We start from the raw sequence: 18429 nt of genomic DNA on the forward strand, positions 1-18429 counted from the left end.
GCCCCCATAGGGTCACATATTTGAATGCTTAGTCACCAGGGAGTTGCACTTTTTAAAAGGACTAGAAGAATTAGGAAGTGTGGCTCTGTTGAAGGAAGTATGTCACCGGGGGTGGGCTTTGAGGTTTCAAAAGCCCCTGCCAGGCCTAGTGTCTCTCGCTCAGCCTGCAGATGAGGATGTAGCTCTCAGCTACCACTCCAGCATCACACCTGCTTGGCATCCTCTGCATGATAAAAATGGACTAAGCCTCTGAAACTGTAAGGCCCCAATTAAATGCTTTCTTTTATAAGAGTTGCTGTGGTCATCGTTGCTGTGGTCACAGCAACAGAATAGTGACTGCGACACTACTAAACAAACCTCCCTCAAACCCAGCATGATAGATATGACATGACACCACTTCCTAATTAACGAGAATAAAGCTGCAGAAAGTTGTTGCCTGCTTGAGTTCATGAAGCTGAGCTAATAGTGGCCTTGCTTTTGTTTCCCAAGTAGGACATACAGCTCTTGATTTACAAAGAAATTTATATTCTTGGAAAATCCAAACATTTACTATTAAATAGCATGTCATTCTTTAAAGTGTCATACCTTCAGGATGTTTACATACACCTTCTCTCCAAACATCTGCAACAGCTGCTTTGAGGCAACAGGACAATGAATTATCTTTTCCTTTGAGAAATTCTAGATGATTTGGAAGAAACAGACAAGTTTCAGGGTACAAAGATCTGTAAGAGAAGATGCAAGATTATGAAGGAGGCCATGTGTTTCCTTCTTTCTGCCTATATACTAGCATGTGTACACACAAGCACACAACTAGACATAAACACACATATGTGCACACATGTGCAAACACAGAGAGAGAGACAGAGAAAGTGAGAGAGAGAGGGAACTGGGAGAAGCTGATTTTCAACTTCTTGGAGAGAGGGGGAGTCAACTCCAAAGATGGTAGTAGGTGGAAAAAGACAGAGAGGAGGGGAAAAAAGGAAGGCATTGCAAATAGGGGGGTTTTTTGGTAATAGCTCAGGTGATCTCCCCAAAAGCCAATGGCAGCCCCGCCCCCACAAAGCTACAAGGCCTGGGAAGAAAGGCAATGCTGTGGTCTCCTTAGTCTCTCCAAGAGTGGCCTCTCCAAGCGATTGGAATCAAGGACTTTGGGTTTAGAACCTGGTTCTACTGTGGGGCTATCCTGTGCTGCCACAGAAGAGAGTGCTAGTCAGTGAGTGCTCCCTAGGCCAGAAGGACTCCTTGAAAATGAATTCAAAATGTCATCTGTGAATCTCAATGGGTCACTGTGGAGAGTATGGAGGCCCCCAAGACATAAGACTACCATATAGTCCAACTCTCTTACTTCTAGATATGCATCCAAAGGAAGTCAATGTGCAGGAGAGACACCTCCTTGCCCATTATTGTAGCACTGTTCTCAAGACCTAAATGATGTAGTCAGCCTTGGTGTCTAGGGAGAAATAAAGAAATTATGGTATATGCACACGATGGATTCTCTCATTCAGCCAGAAGAAAAATGGGAAAATGTTGTTTGCAGCAAAAAAAAAAAAAAAAAATGGATGGAACTGGAGGACATTACATTAAGTGAAACAAGCTAGACACAGACAGGCAAGAACAACATGTGAAAACCGAGAAAATTAAAAACAAAAATAAAGTAAGTCAACCTGAAAATAAAATAGTGATTACTAGGTGCTGGAAAAGGTGCAGGGAAGGGGGTAGGAGGAGGGAGAATGGAAGAATAATTGCACATGATCCATACTTGATATAGGCATGCTTGAAAATGAATCAAACCCCACTGATATGCAAAATTTCTATATTCACTGAACATAAATTATGTGAAAAAGACCATCAGGAAAGTGATTTCTAAACCGTGTGACCATAATTTACAAAATGTTAAATATTTCTTGGCCTCCCAACTTAAGTAGCTTCCAGAAATGTAGCATTCACCTGAAACCTACAGAACTAGGTTAAAAACCTGGCATCTCAAGTGCCAAGGTTAGGGGGACTGTATTAATTGTTTTTCCATCTCTGTAACAAAATGCCATGACCAAAAGCAACTGACAAAAGAAAGAGTTTATTTTGACTTATGATTCCAGAGAGCTAGAGTCCCTAATGATGGGGATAACATGGCAAAAGGCAAAAATGGGATGGGGAGCCAGAAGCTGAGAACTCACATCTCAAACTCACATCTCAGCTGCAGGAAGTGGAGCTAAGCTAAAAACTCTCAAAGCCTGCCCCCAGTGACATGGTTCCACCAGCAAACCTGCTTATCCAGAAAGTTCTATAACAGCCCCAAACAGTGCTATGTTTTGTGAATCAAATATTCGATATGTGAGTGGGCCGGGTGACAGTTCCCATTCAAGCCATCGCAGTCACCAACTACTCCTGTTTGCTTTGGGACAAGGGATTGCTCGGGATGTGATGAAACTAAGATCATCTTGGGCAAAACAGAACAGCTGATCAACCTATCAATACAGCTTCTATTTAATAGCTAATCTGGGCCCCTTCTGTGTGTACTGGACACATCTCCCACTCAATAGTGTTGGGAAAGGGGACCAGGCAACCCATTGGTTATAGTCAGAAATAATCCAACTTATCAAATAAGGAGAAATGGAGGAGAGGTGCCAGGGGACTCCTCAAAAGGAACATTTATTACTGGTGTACTTCCACACAGAGAGGAGAGACCCGTCATGGGGACTGATTGATGCAGTGACATGCCCTTAGCTTGGATATACGACCACAGTACACAGCTTCAACCTTCTCCTCTAAAAGGAAAATACGATAATAAATTACAGAAAAGTTGAGAGTATATATCATTCCAAGGCACCGTTTGAAATACACCTGCTTTGTGTACAGCGAACACTGCAAAGGCAAATTAAATAAACGTCAGAAACAACTGCACACATGTTTATTCCTTCAGCAAGATATACACCGGGGAAGGGGCACAGGGGTGGTGCTGCTACACTCAAGGCTCTTTGAGACCCTAGGGAAACACAGAGATGTGACGGACTCGGTTCATGTCAGTTAGGCATCTTACCTGAGTCCTTTACTGTGCTCATAACGTCTGTTTCCCAGTTTGGATTTATGCTAACCTATCTGGACGTGTTCTCTGGGGCATAGAAATCCTCAGTAATTCAATCACCTCATTTACCATTGCTCCCTCAAGAAGAAACCATAGTCGAAGAATTTTTAATGTATTCAGCTTTCAGTTTTCCTTATGGAGAGCCAGTGTAACTTAGGTATCAGGTGGTAAAGACATATATTAAAGACAAATGGAGGTAGTAGCCCCAACAGGATGAAAATTATTGTTTTAGCCAATGCCCAATGCTTCTCGTATTGAATCAGCACTGAGACCATTTTCTCTCCTAATTCATTATGGTTACCTTAGTTCTAAGCCTTTATGACTTTATTCTACCCCTGGAGTCTCAACTGGCCTCTTGGAATTGCGGCAGAGTGATGCCTTAGACCCAGCCCCACTGATCAGGAGAGCATGGCCTGTCTGCCATCTGCCACCCTATGGCTGAACTCAGACGCCACTCTATTGTTTTAGCTGACGACACCTGACATGAGAGATGGCTGCTTCAAGAGGCAGAGGGGTCGCAGTAAAGAGAGAAGCCTGTTTAAGCTGGGGCCTGTCTGCTCTGGTAAATCGCAGGTTTTATCAGCCAGGTGCAACTGGTTCATTTCGATGGGGGCAGTGGCAGTCCATCTCTTTAGAGCCCCTTGTCAGAGAAGTCTTCGGGTGCCTCAGCATGCCAGGTTTGATATGAGTCAAACCTGGGGTGAACAAGGATTAACCTATAAGGCGATGTGAGATTCTCTTCAGGTTGATTCCAAGCAGAGACAGGGGAAACTGGAAACTGGATTAAAGGAGGTAAACTTCCCTGGGTTGCTCTGTGACACACACCTTATTTGCATTCTCTCAGCAGTTTGAATAAACATCACCATTGACCTGGGCGGCTCTCGCTGAGAGAGCCCGGGGCACTCAGTGCAAGGAGGAAAAATTTCAGTGCTGTCCTGGCAAAACTGGACAGCCTGTCAGAGGCACAAAACGGCTTTTGAAATCTGCATGTCTATGTGAAGGTATGAAATATTCATACCTCAGATTAAAATATTTTATTGAATTAATATTGATCTACGATTAATTTTTAAATAGATTCATATTTCATGAGGCCCTCACGATGAGCCTACCAATTGGACCTCTGTGAGTGAAACCAATTACACAAATTGTTAAGGAAGCAAGCTGGAAAGCTACTCCAAACGCCTGAGGAGAGACAAAAAGAATGTAAAGAGGTGGCTTTTTGATGAAATCAACAATGTCTATACAGTGACTGAAAAAATAATGCATCACCCTACTCGATTTCCACAGCGCTTTCTTTTTGGTGTAGGCCAGTGGAGCTTCCTTTGGGACATTTTGTAGTCATTTATTTATTCATTTAGAAAGCTCTCTCTGTTCCCTGTTTGGCCTCACATTTGGAAATCTTCACTTTAATGACATTTTTTCCCCTTAAAATTGCAGGTAATCCTTTCCTTCCAAGAGACAACTGTAGTAATAGTAACTATGGTACAGTGAAGTTTTCTTATGTGTGCCCCCCTCATAACCCGCCCCCTCCCCCATACTGGGCAAAGCCTTTCAGGGGCGTGGCAGCAGCAGAAAACAAAAGACATTGATTGCTGCATTCAATTAGCCTCTTCAAACACAATAGCCAGGAAGAGAAAGACAAGGGTCCCCAGTGCTTCTGAACATGCCCTATTTCAGTCTGAGCCAAGAGAATTGACTCCCACTCTGTGCCCTCAGTCTGCTTCCCACAACCACACCTGCATTTGGTTTTTGGTTTTGGTTTGGTTTGGGTTTTGCCTGAAAACTCCACAACCATCATTTCATTGAGTCCTCTTTGGGCAGGAAGGCACTTTCTAGTTTACACAAGGCATTTCTACCTCCTTGGCAACAAACCCAGCTCATCTTTATTCATACTCCTCTTTATATCTCATTCATACTTTCCTTTTCTAATTCAGCCATTCTAAATCAGGCCACCCCGGCTCAGTTTATTACAGGCAGTTGTCCTTTCTTCTTATTCTTTCTCTTTTCTTTTTTTTTCTTTTTGCACAAAACACCAGTACATACAGTAAAAGGACAAATGAGGATTATTCTTCACTTTGTGATGAAGGGTTTTACTGTGAACAAGGAGATTTTAAAAGGCCTGGGAGATCTGTGTGAGATGCTAGGCTGGCTTAGAATAGCCACATGGGGCTAGGATGATGCCCAGGGTCTCCTAATTAGATAAAGCCATTGTTTAGATTCAGACAATACCTGTTTACAGTTCAATAAACAACTTGTCACAGTTGCTTGCTCAAAGCAGACCTAGATGTCAATGCAAACAGTTAGTACAGAGGTACTGAAATAAATTGGTCTCCCGAGTAAATAAATTGAGCAGCATTGTGAAAGTGCCTCATCAGTACTGAGGAAGATAATCATTTATAAAGGTTTAAAATGGCGTTTCATAAATATTGACATTTAGAGAAATGTCTTTCCCCCACCTAATGACTACCCTCCCTTTTCCTATTTCCAACAGCCACTAAAAAAGAAAAATAATAATAAAATTGAAAAAAAAAGAGGATAAAGTATTTCTGGAGTCCCACTGAAGTTCTGTAATGCTTTGTATCTAATATTTAATAAACTTTCCCCAAAAGTATGTGCTATGGAATATAAATGACGGAGAAGTGTGATGGCTGCCTTCAAGGACTGTCCATTCTGGCACTGTAGAATGGACACACACACACACAAAGATAATGCAGTGGGAAGATCATTCAGCAGAATACCCAGGTTTTGTGTTCGTTCCTTGTTGATACCTGATGAGCCAATAAGAGAACAGAACAGAGGTGTGCTCTTTCACCAGGAAGATGGATCAAGGGTGACTGGAAGAAGTGAGCTGAGGTTGTTTGGGGCCTCCCTTTCATGGGGATTAGGACCAACAAAGGAGCTTCCCCTTTTGCCGAAGATCTTTGGGGGGGAAAAATGTCTGCCCTGGGAGAGGTAACTAAACAACTAAATGTCGGGATTTTAGAATAAATTGTTATATGTATAAGCTGGAAACAAGGGCTCTTAGCAGAGACTCTGCTGTGTGTGTAAACCACAGAAAGCACGGGGAGAAACTAGCTCCTAAGACCTTACACAGGGAGATTCAAGAGTTTGATCCCTGCCACCATTAACTTTTGTGATATGTCACATACCCCTGCTCGGGAGGAGCGACGAGGGGATTGATCCCAAGGCACTGGACCAGCAGAGTGCTCATTACTTAGGAAGTGGGGACTTGGGAGCTAAAGCTGTATGTATTTCCTAAATATCAAAAGCTTGCCTCCATATTTTTTTCTTTATGCCTCACCTCAAACAATCTAAAAGAGAAGCCCTTGCTCCCCCAAATGGTAGAAGGGAATTTCCCCATTACGTTCATCCCTTGTCACATCCCCGTCACATTCATCCACTGCAGCACTGACCTTCTGAGAACCCCACCTCACTAGCTCGTTATTAAAAGCTTACTGAATTCTGCCACGGTGAATAACATTTATATCCCTTTAGCATGAAATTTTTAAAACTTGGACCTGGAGTTTATTTCCACTGAAGCCTCTTTTGTGAACCAAGAAAATAAAATTGGCGAGCAGTCAGTCCTATTATAAATCCCAGTGATCCCCTCTCAAGATGAATATTTAACATCCGCCCTGCAACTCAGGCTGCCAGCATCCCCGGCTCTCCACAGCCTCACCTGCATTTTCAAGGGGAGTACACAAGCGGACCATAAGATCACTTTCACTGGTGTTTATGTTGTGGTCACAGGCCTGAGAGCACATAATGCTGGGATTACTGCTGACCAGCCCTCCACGGAAAGCTGAGCTCAGTGGTGTCTCTATAACATGTTAGGTTTCCACACTACTCTAGACAAAATTGGCAGTAGATGTAGTTTTTCACCTCTATTCCCAGCTTCCCTGTTCTGAGGCAAAGTCTCATTTACTCCATACCTCTCCAAAGGGCTCAGAACTTTCTGCTGCTCCCTGTCAGGGCATTTTCTTGGGAAGGTTCTGCAGCAGAGAGAAAGAGAGAAAAAAAAGAAAAAAGAAAAGAAAGGGATGGGGATGAGGAAGCCCATCCCTTCCTTTGCTAGTCCCATCTCTTCCAGGGTGAGTAAGCTTGCTCAAGCCATGCCATTTCCTCAGCTCACGTTCCTTCTTGGTAAGGAGGGATAATAAAATGATTTCCTTTCCAAGGAGAACGCACTTGTAACAACTTCAAACTAAAATGTGTTGGCATATAAAGGGGCACTCGGGTACCATTTCCATCAGTAATTATTTGTTTTCTCCACAGTTAACTGGACATGGACTGTATTTGATACCCAGTGCAGTGTTGAGTAAGGGAGGCCTCCATCCTTACAGGGACAGGTAGATTAAAAAAATTTTTCATGGGATAGATTAGTACTAACAACACTGAATTAGTACCATCAAAGAGGTTCTAACTGTATGGTATAAGTAGTGGTGTGGAAGCTGTTGTTCTGGAGGTAAGCCATTAAAATATAATGAAAACAGAATTAAGCCCTAGCACCTCATAACTGGAAATAGATACACATCAAAATCTGATGCTCAAGGAGCAAAAAACTTAAACCTTCAGTTTTTAACCAGTGGAAATGGAAAAGGACAAGGACCATAAGGATCTCAGCAGTTCCTCCGCAGGCCCTCCATGTTCCATGCAGATGGTCATCTCAGCCAAAGCATTCTGGATCTTCACCCAGGAAAGTTACAGCTTAGTCACACCCTAACTCATTTTGTGTCCTTCTCCTTTCACGATCCCCAGTGTTTAGATCTTGATTTAAGCTTACTAACTGAAAGGGTCTGTTGCAGGGTGGACCTGCTGCTGATCTCAATGTTTGGGAAGTCCTTCAGTGAAGGCATTTGAGCAGTCTCTGTCTTGACACACCCTAATATGCTCGTAGTCCTCAAACCTTTGACAAGTATAAGCACCCCTGAACAAGCTTCCCCATGCCTGTGAGCTTAGCTACCCGGTGCTCATGCTGATGAATGCCACATTCAAGTCTCTGGCCAGACCACAAAGTCAATCCCTGAACCAATCCACACCTGAGACCATGCATCTGTGCTCCTCCCTGTTCTGTGGCCTCTGCAGGAGACATGGAAGGCCTGGACAGGAGCTGGCCAGACACTTAGGGTCCTTGTTCTTCCTCCTCTTCCTGGCTTTTGACCTAAATTTGAAGAATCATGACTTGTTCCTTGAGCTTCAGATTTTGACAGTTTGAAAGTTCATATGCCCTGCTAAGTATAGGGCTGGCTACTTTGCCTGTATACATTTTAATAATAGACTCCTTAACTCAAGTCAGAAAACAAAGAAAGCCATGTTAAGCCTTCTATCCTAACTCCCTCTGTCTCCCAAGCCCACTCACTAAACCCTGCCCTTATCATTTCTGGTTCTTACACCTGCCTCTCCTTCCCCCTTTGATAGCTGAGTTCAGTCGGCAGCAGCCGCTGTCCAAACTTGGAAGTAGCCACCTAACTGTCTCTGGGGCTCTAATCTCACTTCCTCTAATTCATTCTCCTAGTGGCACCAAAGTAACAATGATCTTTAAAAAGCCAAGAGAGCTCAAGTAACTCTTACTCTTAAAAACCCTTCAAATGCTTTCTATAGTTTACGGGGAAAAAAGGAGCAAAAGTCTTCGAGTGGCAAGGAAGTCTCTACATTATCTGGCCTAGCAGTTGTCCTGACCTTAAAATTCTTACAGATCCTTAGCTCTTCCTTGAGGTTTTCTAACTCCCCGCCTCTGCTCTTATATTCCTTGTCTCCACTCCCCACCTGCCTGTCCTAACAAATATCGACTCACTTACCGAGTCTCTTTCCTGGCACCCCCTTATTCCACAGACTTCATATCTTAACAGACTCCAGAGGAACTACTGGGGCCTTCCTTGATGCCTCCCCACTACCATGCACTTTTCAGGAATCTCTAAAACATGTTTCCTGCCTTCTGGGAAGAAATCCCCCAAAGACAAAGTCCAAAACAATTTAATTCATGTTCTCAGAACATAGCACTGTATTGGCGTACATATGACATTCAATCAATGTTGGATGAGTTGAATGCAAACCATTCCAAAAGCAGAATTTACACTTATTTGTAATACACAGAACAGTGTCTGGACTAGAGCAAGCACTCAGTGGATATTCCTTAAGTGAATAAATAAATGAAATTCCTCCTTTACCAGCAAACTGGAGACCTGGTCACTATTCTTTATGTCCTTTTTCGCCACTTATTTTTTTTTCTCTAATATAACAGTGTCACAGCAAGCAGTGTGTATTATTCTTCCATCAAATGCTGGTATAGGTATGAAACAGCCTCACTGTTTGCTTTGCTTCTTCAAGCTCATTGAGGCTTTTATTCTCTGTTTCAACCGGAAATGTACTTGTACAGACACAGAACTAACCACAGTTCTCTTTTTCTTCTCAACTTCTGAACTTCAGAGAAGCCAAGAGAAGGGGAAAATTCTACTAACCTTGAGAGAAAACATCATATAAAATCTACAATAAGGATGTTTAGACCTCTGAGAGTTACACAATATTCAGAGTTAAACATGAAAGTACAAAATGGACCGTTTCTAGAGGTAAGATGAACTGTCAAATATTTTGTGCTACTGCTGTTATTGCACTAAGATTTCTATTAGACAATGACAACCTCTGGCTTGTCAGACTCTATAAGCATTCCTTTAAAATGCAAATCCTTTAAGGCAGAAGTTGGTATCTGCCCTATACTCATGATCAATAAGGCCAGGGTGGAGGTTTATGGATGCCATTGGTTTTGATTATCCAGGGCTGATATATGTTACCACACATTACCATATGTTAAATGTATAGCCTGTTGCTGCAGCTTAAAAGGAACCCCACCCAGACCTCATCATCACAGAGCTAGAGCTGAAGACATGTTTATGATCATGTAGTTTAGTGGCTACACTACGTTAAAGAGATCCATTTTAATGTATATTTACACATTCAACCAATATTTACTGAATACTATGTGCAAAACATTCCTCATGGAACATATACACATGTACAAAATAAAGGTTAAAAGCTCAAGCCTCACTCAATGTAGTGATGCATGGCTTTGATCCCTCAGGAGGCAGAGGTAGGTGGATCTCTGTGAGTTTGAGACCAGCCATGTCTACATAGTGAGTTTCAGGTAGGCCAGGACTACATAGTGAGATCCTTTCTCAAATGTGCGTGTGTGTGTGTGTGTGTGTGTGTGTGTATGTGTGTGTGTGTGTGTGTGTGTGTGTGTGTGTGTGTATAAACAAACCCTTGTCCTCACATATCTTATATGATATTAGAGAATGATGAACTCTCAGAAACACATAAGTAACATGTATTTTCTGCTTGGCTGCTTGGGTATGTCAAATGTTAGATCAGCATTATGAATAAAAGCATAATCAGGAAGGAAAATTAGAATATGACCATGGAAGCAATCTGAATATCAGTGATTAGAGAGGTCTTCACTAAGGAGGTTCAATTGAAAGAAGGCTTAAAAGAGGAGAACTAGCAAAGTGTGTGACTCTCTGAATAAGCGCAGTGTCCTAGGCAGAGTGAAAAGCAAGAGAGAAGATCAAGAATTTGATTCCTTGCAAGAAAAAGAGGAAGGACAGCACACATTTAGTTCCATGAGAGCAAAGAAGAGAGAAATAAGAAGTAGGCTTCAGAGGGTGTTTGGGACGCCAGGTCATCAAGCACTTGGCTTTTGTGAAGATGTGGTGTCACTATGAATAAGATGGGAAGCTCATGGAAGGCTTGGAGCCCAAGAATGGCATTCATTCTTAGAGACTAGACTGTGGAGAACACTCTGATGGAGGGAACAACAGAAGCAGCTAAACCTGGCAGTTATTACACTAGCCAGGATAAAAGGGATAGTGACACAGACATGGGCAGCAGTGATGGAGCCAATGCCGTACAGCCAGAGCCTAGATATATTTCAGTTATCTTGCTGTATTTATTATGCAGAATAAGAACAACAAGGCAATAACTGAAGGTTTGTGGGTCATGAACAACTAAGGCATGATGTTTTCAACAACTGATTAAGAAGGCTGAGGCAAGGGCAAGTTTGGGAGGACAGAGACAATCAGAAACTCTACTGGGGGGATGTGACATGTGCACCTAGTAGCCATCCAAAAGGAAGGAGTTAGCCAGCAAGTCGGCTATGCAGAAGAGAAATAGATGCTCATGGGAGTCATGCACTATGTCAAGTTATGCAGTCACCTTCAACCTGGGACACAAAATCACATCTGAGGGTGAAGAAAGAGTACCCCTAAAAGTAAGACAGAAGCAGAGACAGGTTCTACCTGCCTCATAACTGTGCCAGAAAATGAGAGGCAGACCAGATGGAAGCTCATATATCAAAAAGAGAGCTAAGAAATCTGTTAGTTTCCTATACTCATTTTCCCCTTAAATTCTTGACTGTGCCTACTAAATTTATTTCAGCATTTGACATTCTTTAAAAGGACATATAGTGAGATTGTATAGCGAGACCATGGTTGCAACTAACTTGTTGGAGACCTGTTTGAACTGCTCTGCCCTCAGGGCCTTCAAGTCTTGCCAGAATACCAAATCACAGGTCATCTCAAGGTTCCTGCAAACAGCTTTCAGACTTTACACTGGGAACAGAATCTATCTAAGATAGTCAAAAGAGTTGGGATAGTATGAATGGTTTGTAGAGGTAGTGGGAAGAACCTGCCCATCTGGGACTCTTTGATCAAAGTATGTCCAGAAAAGTATGAGGTTCTGGATCACTCATGTGAAGACAGTATTCTTTGACATTCATCTAAAGAATGTCCAACTCACAACTTTTCCCAAAGCTGAAAACTTTAAGGAAGATGCTTGGTCCAGCCATTTTGCCTGTAGCAGACCTTATTGAACAACTGTATGCACAGGTTTGCCGAAAGAACAGAGGATGAGGTCAACCATAATCAGTGTCTTGATGGAGACCACTGGGTATCCAAGCTGTATACACCCCCTTTCCCAAATAACAAATTAGTCACTGGAGTGATAAATGGATCATGAGGAGTTGAAGAGTTGGCTGAGCATTTAAGAGCACTGCCTATTCTTCCAGAGGTTCAATTCCCAGGCTCACAACCATCTGTCACTTCAGTTCTAGGGCATCCGATTCCCTCTTCCAACCACTGCAGGACCAGACATGCACATGGTGTGGAGATGTGTGTATGAAGCCAAAAACACCCAAACACATAAAATAAAGTTAAAAAGAAAAAGGTGATGATCACAAGTGACTCCAGCTTTTCAAGTTTTCATCACATTAAAACCCACTGCCTACAAATCTGTAACTTGGGGGTCAAAAGTGCCCACTTCATATAAATTACCAGCCACTTATGAGAAAGGGTAATACAGGGATCTGAAAAAGGTATGATGTCCTTCATAGCTCAATGTGGAGACTAAAGAAGAGTGATTTGAGAAGACTTGTCTACAAGAAAAATCATAAGATAAAATTGGTGTGACAGTCACTGCCCTGCTGTCTCTCAACACCAAATCAACCCATCTGTACTGTGTTGCTTTGCACTACTTTCTCAGTATTCCCTAGCCAGATAGATTCCTGTTAGTTTCTGTCAATGAAAGAGACTGGTGTGAAATTGGAAGGCAAGGAGGAGGGAAGATGCACTCTTTTTCTATTTGCAGTTCTTGTAAGTTTCTTTCCAGCAGCAGAGAACAGTTATAACACCAGTGATGCACAACCTCCAGTAGGCTATGCTACTTCAGGGACAGAGGATGAGCAAAAACATGCCAATTCCACAGACCACAAGTCTCACACCATCTCTCCTTCAAAAGTCTGAATACCAGCCAAATGGTAGCTTCCCTAGAGATTGCCCAACAGGAACACAATGTGCACAACTCAAATATCAAAGCACCCACCACACAGGTCAATTCCCTGATCTCTGAGGGAGAACAGATCTGTTGGTCACTTCCACCCCAATTTCAGCCACTTTTGACAGGTGCTGTGTGTCTTGGAGTTAGTTCTTTTTCAGATTTTTCAGCCTTCCAGTCCTACTCTGTGATGGATTTTATACATATCACAGACTCTTCTCTCTAAATGGTGGACATAAATCATCTCTCGTTGAATGTGGCTAGGCTTAGGGACTTGTTTCTGATGTGTAGAATATGATGAGTGTAATAGAATCATTAAAAGTATCACAGCATCCTGCTCACCCTTTTAGGTCATTCTCTGGGAACTGCTATGGTATGAGGACACACAAACAGCCCTGTGGAGATGCCTGTACAGCAAGGAACTGTAGCTAGAGTTTTCCTGCCTGGCCCACAGTCAGGACAAATCTCTCTCACCTGCCAGTCCCACAGCCGCTCAAACCCGACCAAGTAAACACAGAGACTTATATTGGTTACAAACTGTATGGCCGTGGCAGGTTTCTTGCTAACTGTTCTCACAGCTTAAATTAATCCATTTCCATTAATCTATACCTTGCCACGTGGCTCGTGGCTTACCGGCATCTTCACATGCTGTTTGTCATCGTGGTGGCTGGCAGTGTCTCTCTGACTCAGCCTTCCACTTGCCAGCTTTATTCTCCTCCTTGTCCCGCCTACACTTCCTGCCTAGCCAATGGCCAATCAGTGTTTTATTTATTGACCAATCAGAGCAACACATTTGCCATACAGAACATCCCATAGCAAGGAACTGATATCTTTGGCCAACTGCTGGCAAGAAGCTGAGGCCTCCTGCCAATGATTATATGAGTGGACCATCTTGGAAGCAGGTTATTCATTGTCAGCCAAGCTTTAAGGTGACTCCAACCCTGTTCAGTGTACTGACTGAAACATCATGAGAAGGTACTCCTGAATTTATGAACCTGAGGAACTATGAGATAATATGTAATATGTTTGTTGGGTTGAGGTAGCTGAGGTCTACCAAAACAGACAGGCTAAGTAGCCAACTCTTTACACTAGTGCTCTCCCCAGGACTACCTATTACAGTTGTTGCTCAATCTTGATTGGTAGAGAATGAAGAATCTAAGGCTCTGAAGATAGCATTCTGCACTGGGGTTACCCTTGTTAACTTCAAATATCCTTTGCCTGTCAGTGGAAAATGGGGTAGTCAAATCCATATAAGATAATAAATCACGTGTTGTAGTATACACCTCTAGTCCAAGCACTTGGCAGGTAATGCAACACCACTCATAGGGGCCAGACTGAAATACATAAGAGGCACCACTACAAAAACAAATAAGATCAATAGTATTACGGTAACATAAATCATTACCTGTGGCTACTTATCTACTGAATGAAAGTCTTTGCATGACAAAATGGTTGATTGTTAATTTAGTAATTATCACCCTGATTAGTACAATCAGGAGTAAGCACAGGAACTAAGGATCAGCTTCTCCTAAGATCAAGACACCAAGCATCAGAATGTATCACTGGTGGCTAGAGAAGAAACTCTTATATCTCAGACTCTCAAGCAGATATGACTGAAAATCAAACCCAAACTAACTGTATGAATTACAGGACTATCATACACGATAAACTTAGATGAGCCAAGTTTTAATGTGAAAGTTCAGATGCCATTCAGAAGTAGTCAATACCTGACACTTTGAAAGAATGTATTTGTTGGGCAAGAATGAGTATTTCTTATCTAATATCCCTAACCCTTAATTACCAGCAGATACAATCTCTGCATTCTGAGGAGAATGGCTTCCCCTTGCATAAGTACCTGACAGTAACTTTATGAAAATGTACCACCTTTTAAATCAATGCTTGTTCCCTCACCACCTGGAACTATCTCAAGACCTATTACCAGCACCAGATCTCAACGTGCTCCAGGAAGACAAAAGTCGTATTGCTTTTGGGAAAAGAAAGCTCACATGCCAAAAAAATAGCAAGACTTTGAAAATACACACTGGCACAAAGTTGAAGTTTAGATGTGAGAATATCATACCATGAAGAATTATATATAATATTAGACCAAATCAAATGCATTACTGTAACTGGAAGAGACTTCAACCCATTGACTGTTTTCTGAAATATGGACCCAAAATTGATCTGGTTTAGTCAAGGTGAGATGGAAAAGTTTCCTTGGCATAAAACTTAAGAAGGAACAATCACTGAGGAAAATAGAAATGTTGGAGAAAGCTTAACTCTCTACAGTTGCCATATTCATCAAGAAAACCAAACTCACACCCCCTTCACTAAAGAATTTGGATACGTGTTAGTGAGTGGGGAATCACTTCCCAAAAAAGCTGAGTTCGGTGGCTGTCTTTTGTAACCAGAGAATGATAACACAAATGAGTTTCCTCATTTTATAGTTATAGAATGGATGGTGGATTCTGAAATATTCAAGGCCAAATAGTAGGATTTAACCACTATAGTCAACAAATAATTTCCACAGTGACCAACCCATCATGGTTGATCCAAAGGTATCTTAAGTCATGACTAATTGATCACAACATTTTGATAATATAAATCAGCACACTAAATTATCATATACATATATATGTATGTATGTATTATGTGCCATAATGAGCAAAGTTGGCTTATAGCATTGGTAAAGCACCTCTTTCACCTGGGTTTTCTCTAAACAAGTTCACAGGCAAGTTATTACTCCCTTTGCAGAATATTCATTTGCTACTGCCAAAATCATATTCTGGAATATTCTTCTAAGACTTCCACAAGGGTGGGTTTAATTTAATCCCCATTTTTCAGCCTATGTGAAAGACAGAAGGACCATGAGTTGTTATAAAGCTATTCAGGTAACAGTTTCAATTGTAGTTACTGCTGCAGGTGTAGTGTTTTCATTGAGATGCTCGTGTGTAGCTATTGCTCTGGCACATACCTTCATTTTATCTCTAAATCACAAACCTCAGCACAAGTGTTTGTTGTCACCACACAGGGACAGTGGAGCATCTTCACAGTCAATGCTAGCTCTTCCATTGTCTGGCATAATCTCATCCAAAGAGGTGCTGACCACTGTGACATTTCACAGAACATTCTGATGTCAGTTACATTGATGAAATCATGGTTAATGGACCTTATGAGCAATAGCTGGCAGAGACTTTACATATTGCAGTAACGTGTCAGCCAGAACGTGAGAAATCATGGTCACAATTTTTCAGAGACTGTCTTTTTTGTATTCTTGAAAGAGATGATCCTAGGTCACTCCAATGACTCAAGCTCCTGTACTATTAAACCCTTAGCCTATTTGAAGTCCTTTAACAAAATACTTTATTCTGAGTAATTTATAAATAATAGAAATTCATTTCTAACAGTTTCAGAGGCTAGAAAGTCCAAGCTCGGGATACAGATAGAGTTGATGTCTTAATAACTATCCTGGTGAAATTTAATTACAACATGAATTTGGGGAGGAGATAAATATTCAAAACACAGCAAACTCTGTGTGTCACACAGCGTCATAGCTTTGGTATCTTCTATATACAGAGAATGTAACTAAATCCTTCCTAATCTCAGGCACTGGTTTGTATATATATGACAGCTCAAAGACCTAGGCTGTGCATGGTTCGCCCTCATCATGCAGTGCGTAAAGTTGAAAGGCTCACTTGAGATACAGTGAGTTGTGAGGATGAGGACTGCATCACCTCAGCAAGTCAAAGTTGAAGGGATAAGGTCCTTCTGCATCCACTACTCTTTCTACTCCATCATTCTAGCTGGTATTAATTGCTCAACTGCTTATCATCCAACAGGGGTCCTGTAGTCATGAAGGTAAAGGAGGTGAAAGAAGTGCTCAGTGAGGAATCATCCATTCCAGGCACACTCCCCCTCTCTACTTCACACCAAGTCTTCTTCTTCCTAAGATTTTTTTCACATTTCGTTTATCCTTGATCTCAGATACCCTCTCACCAGGTAACCACCTTGCATTCCTTTTCTCTAGAGTCTTGACTTCAGCTCATTTCCTCATAGAAACCTTCTCTAGTCCCCTTACCCCCAAACTTCAATTCCTTCCTTGTTTTACTTGTTTCCCTGAGCCCACATTGTTATTCAGCATAGTATAAGTCTTACATGTTTTGTTCCATTGTTCATCTCCCTCGCTGGACGATAAATGCCAAAAGAGGAGGAGTACACTCCTAATGACTGTATCTCCAGCCCTTAGAATAGCATCTGGCATCCAGCCAGATTTCCAATAAATATCTGTTGAATAAGTAAACAGACATGCAACCATGTTTAAAAAAAAACATGAGAATAAAAATGCCAGGGACATGTTACACAGCTTTCAAGCTTTCTCCCTTTCTTCCTGAGCCCAGGCAACATCTTATCTAGATCTTGAATAGATTCTATTTTATGATTTTATTCCAAAAATACCCAGCTGTTTGGGGAGGATGGGGAGAGACAGACAGCTCTGATAAATTATAAATGCCCTAGGAAATTTCAAAAATTCTATTCCCTGCATTCTTCATAATACATTATACTTTGACATTTATAAAAATGAAAAACAAATAGAAATTAATCTCATCTTTAAAATATGAATCCTATAAATGTTATTGAACTATATTTTTATCACACATTTTCAAAGTATGTATAATACTTGGCTTTGAAATCCATTACTCCTTCACAACTTAGGATTTTTGAATTAATAGATGTTTACTTTTTATAACCATTAATACTTCTGCCCCCAATACATTTGCTAATCCTGCACTATTCTCATTTGTTTCTAGCCTGCACCATAACAACAGTGTTACTACTCACTTTTTAACCTTCTTCCAAGAGTTAGTATCTAGTGGACCAGGAAATGAAAGCATGCTGCTGGGACCGTAAGATCAGGAAAGTTGGATCTCATAGCAATGCAAATGACTAAAAACTATATAATTTCAATAAACATAGATGCTGTATCTAAAATCATAGCATGTTCCTGTTAATAGGTCTTTGTGGACAGACTGAAGAAGAGACTACAATTTCCACAAGGAAGTCCACACACAAGCCCCATCTAGAGTTGGCTCTGGGGGAAAGATACAGCAAAGGACTATTGAAAAGCATTGTAAGCCTAGACAATTTACAGGCACATGAAGAAGGGGATGCCAGAAAGTGATAAACTAACCAGGTCTCCACAAGCAATTTGAGGAATAAGCAGTATGTGTATTTAAAGTCAAGGACGAGATTTCCTCTTTAGCAGTTTCAAGGTTGTGTTAACTCAATTACTATGGCTTGTGATGAAGCGCACATAATACAGATGAAGTTAGGAGAGCATATTTATTGTTTGCTAACTGTTTCACTTTGAACCATGTCCACTCATATCCCTTCCCTTTCAACTCCACGTATTTATGCTTTATTGTTTGCACATAGGTATCAGAATATCTACATAAAAGTAAGGCAGATATTTATAAGATTTGAGAAATCAATGCTTAAAGATTAAGCTTGTGACACATCCATTTCTCTTT

The 18429-nt window shown here is 41.4% G+C and overlaps 1 protein-coding gene across 50 annotated transcripts in view; it reads right to left on the reverse strand.

The window, feature by feature from the left end:
- The window catches only part of LOC128105112 (uncharacterized), a 211601-nt gene that overhangs the window by 136519 nt on the left and 56653 nt on the right, over positions 1 to 18429 (reverse strand). For all 50 annotated transcript variants that reach the window (XR_008216259.1, XR_008216253.1, XR_008216237.1 and 47 more), the window contains one exon: positions 586 to 722. Coding sequence is in view for 1 of the 50 variants with exons in the window: in XM_052729986.1 (XP_052585946.1) it covers positions 586 to 722 (137 nt within the window). In the remaining 49 variants the exon portion in view is untranslated. The remainder of the gene's footprint in view (positions 1 to 585; positions 723 to 18429) is intronic.

Source organism: Peromyscus californicus, unplaced genomic scaffold (genome assembly GCF_007827085.1).
Source record: "Peromyscus californicus insignis strain IS unplaced genomic scaffold, ASM782708v3 Scaffold_9__1_contigs__length_137607984, whole genome shotgun sequence".
Lineage (NCBI taxonomy): Eukaryota > Metazoa > Chordata > Mammalia > Rodentia > Cricetidae > Peromyscus > Peromyscus californicus.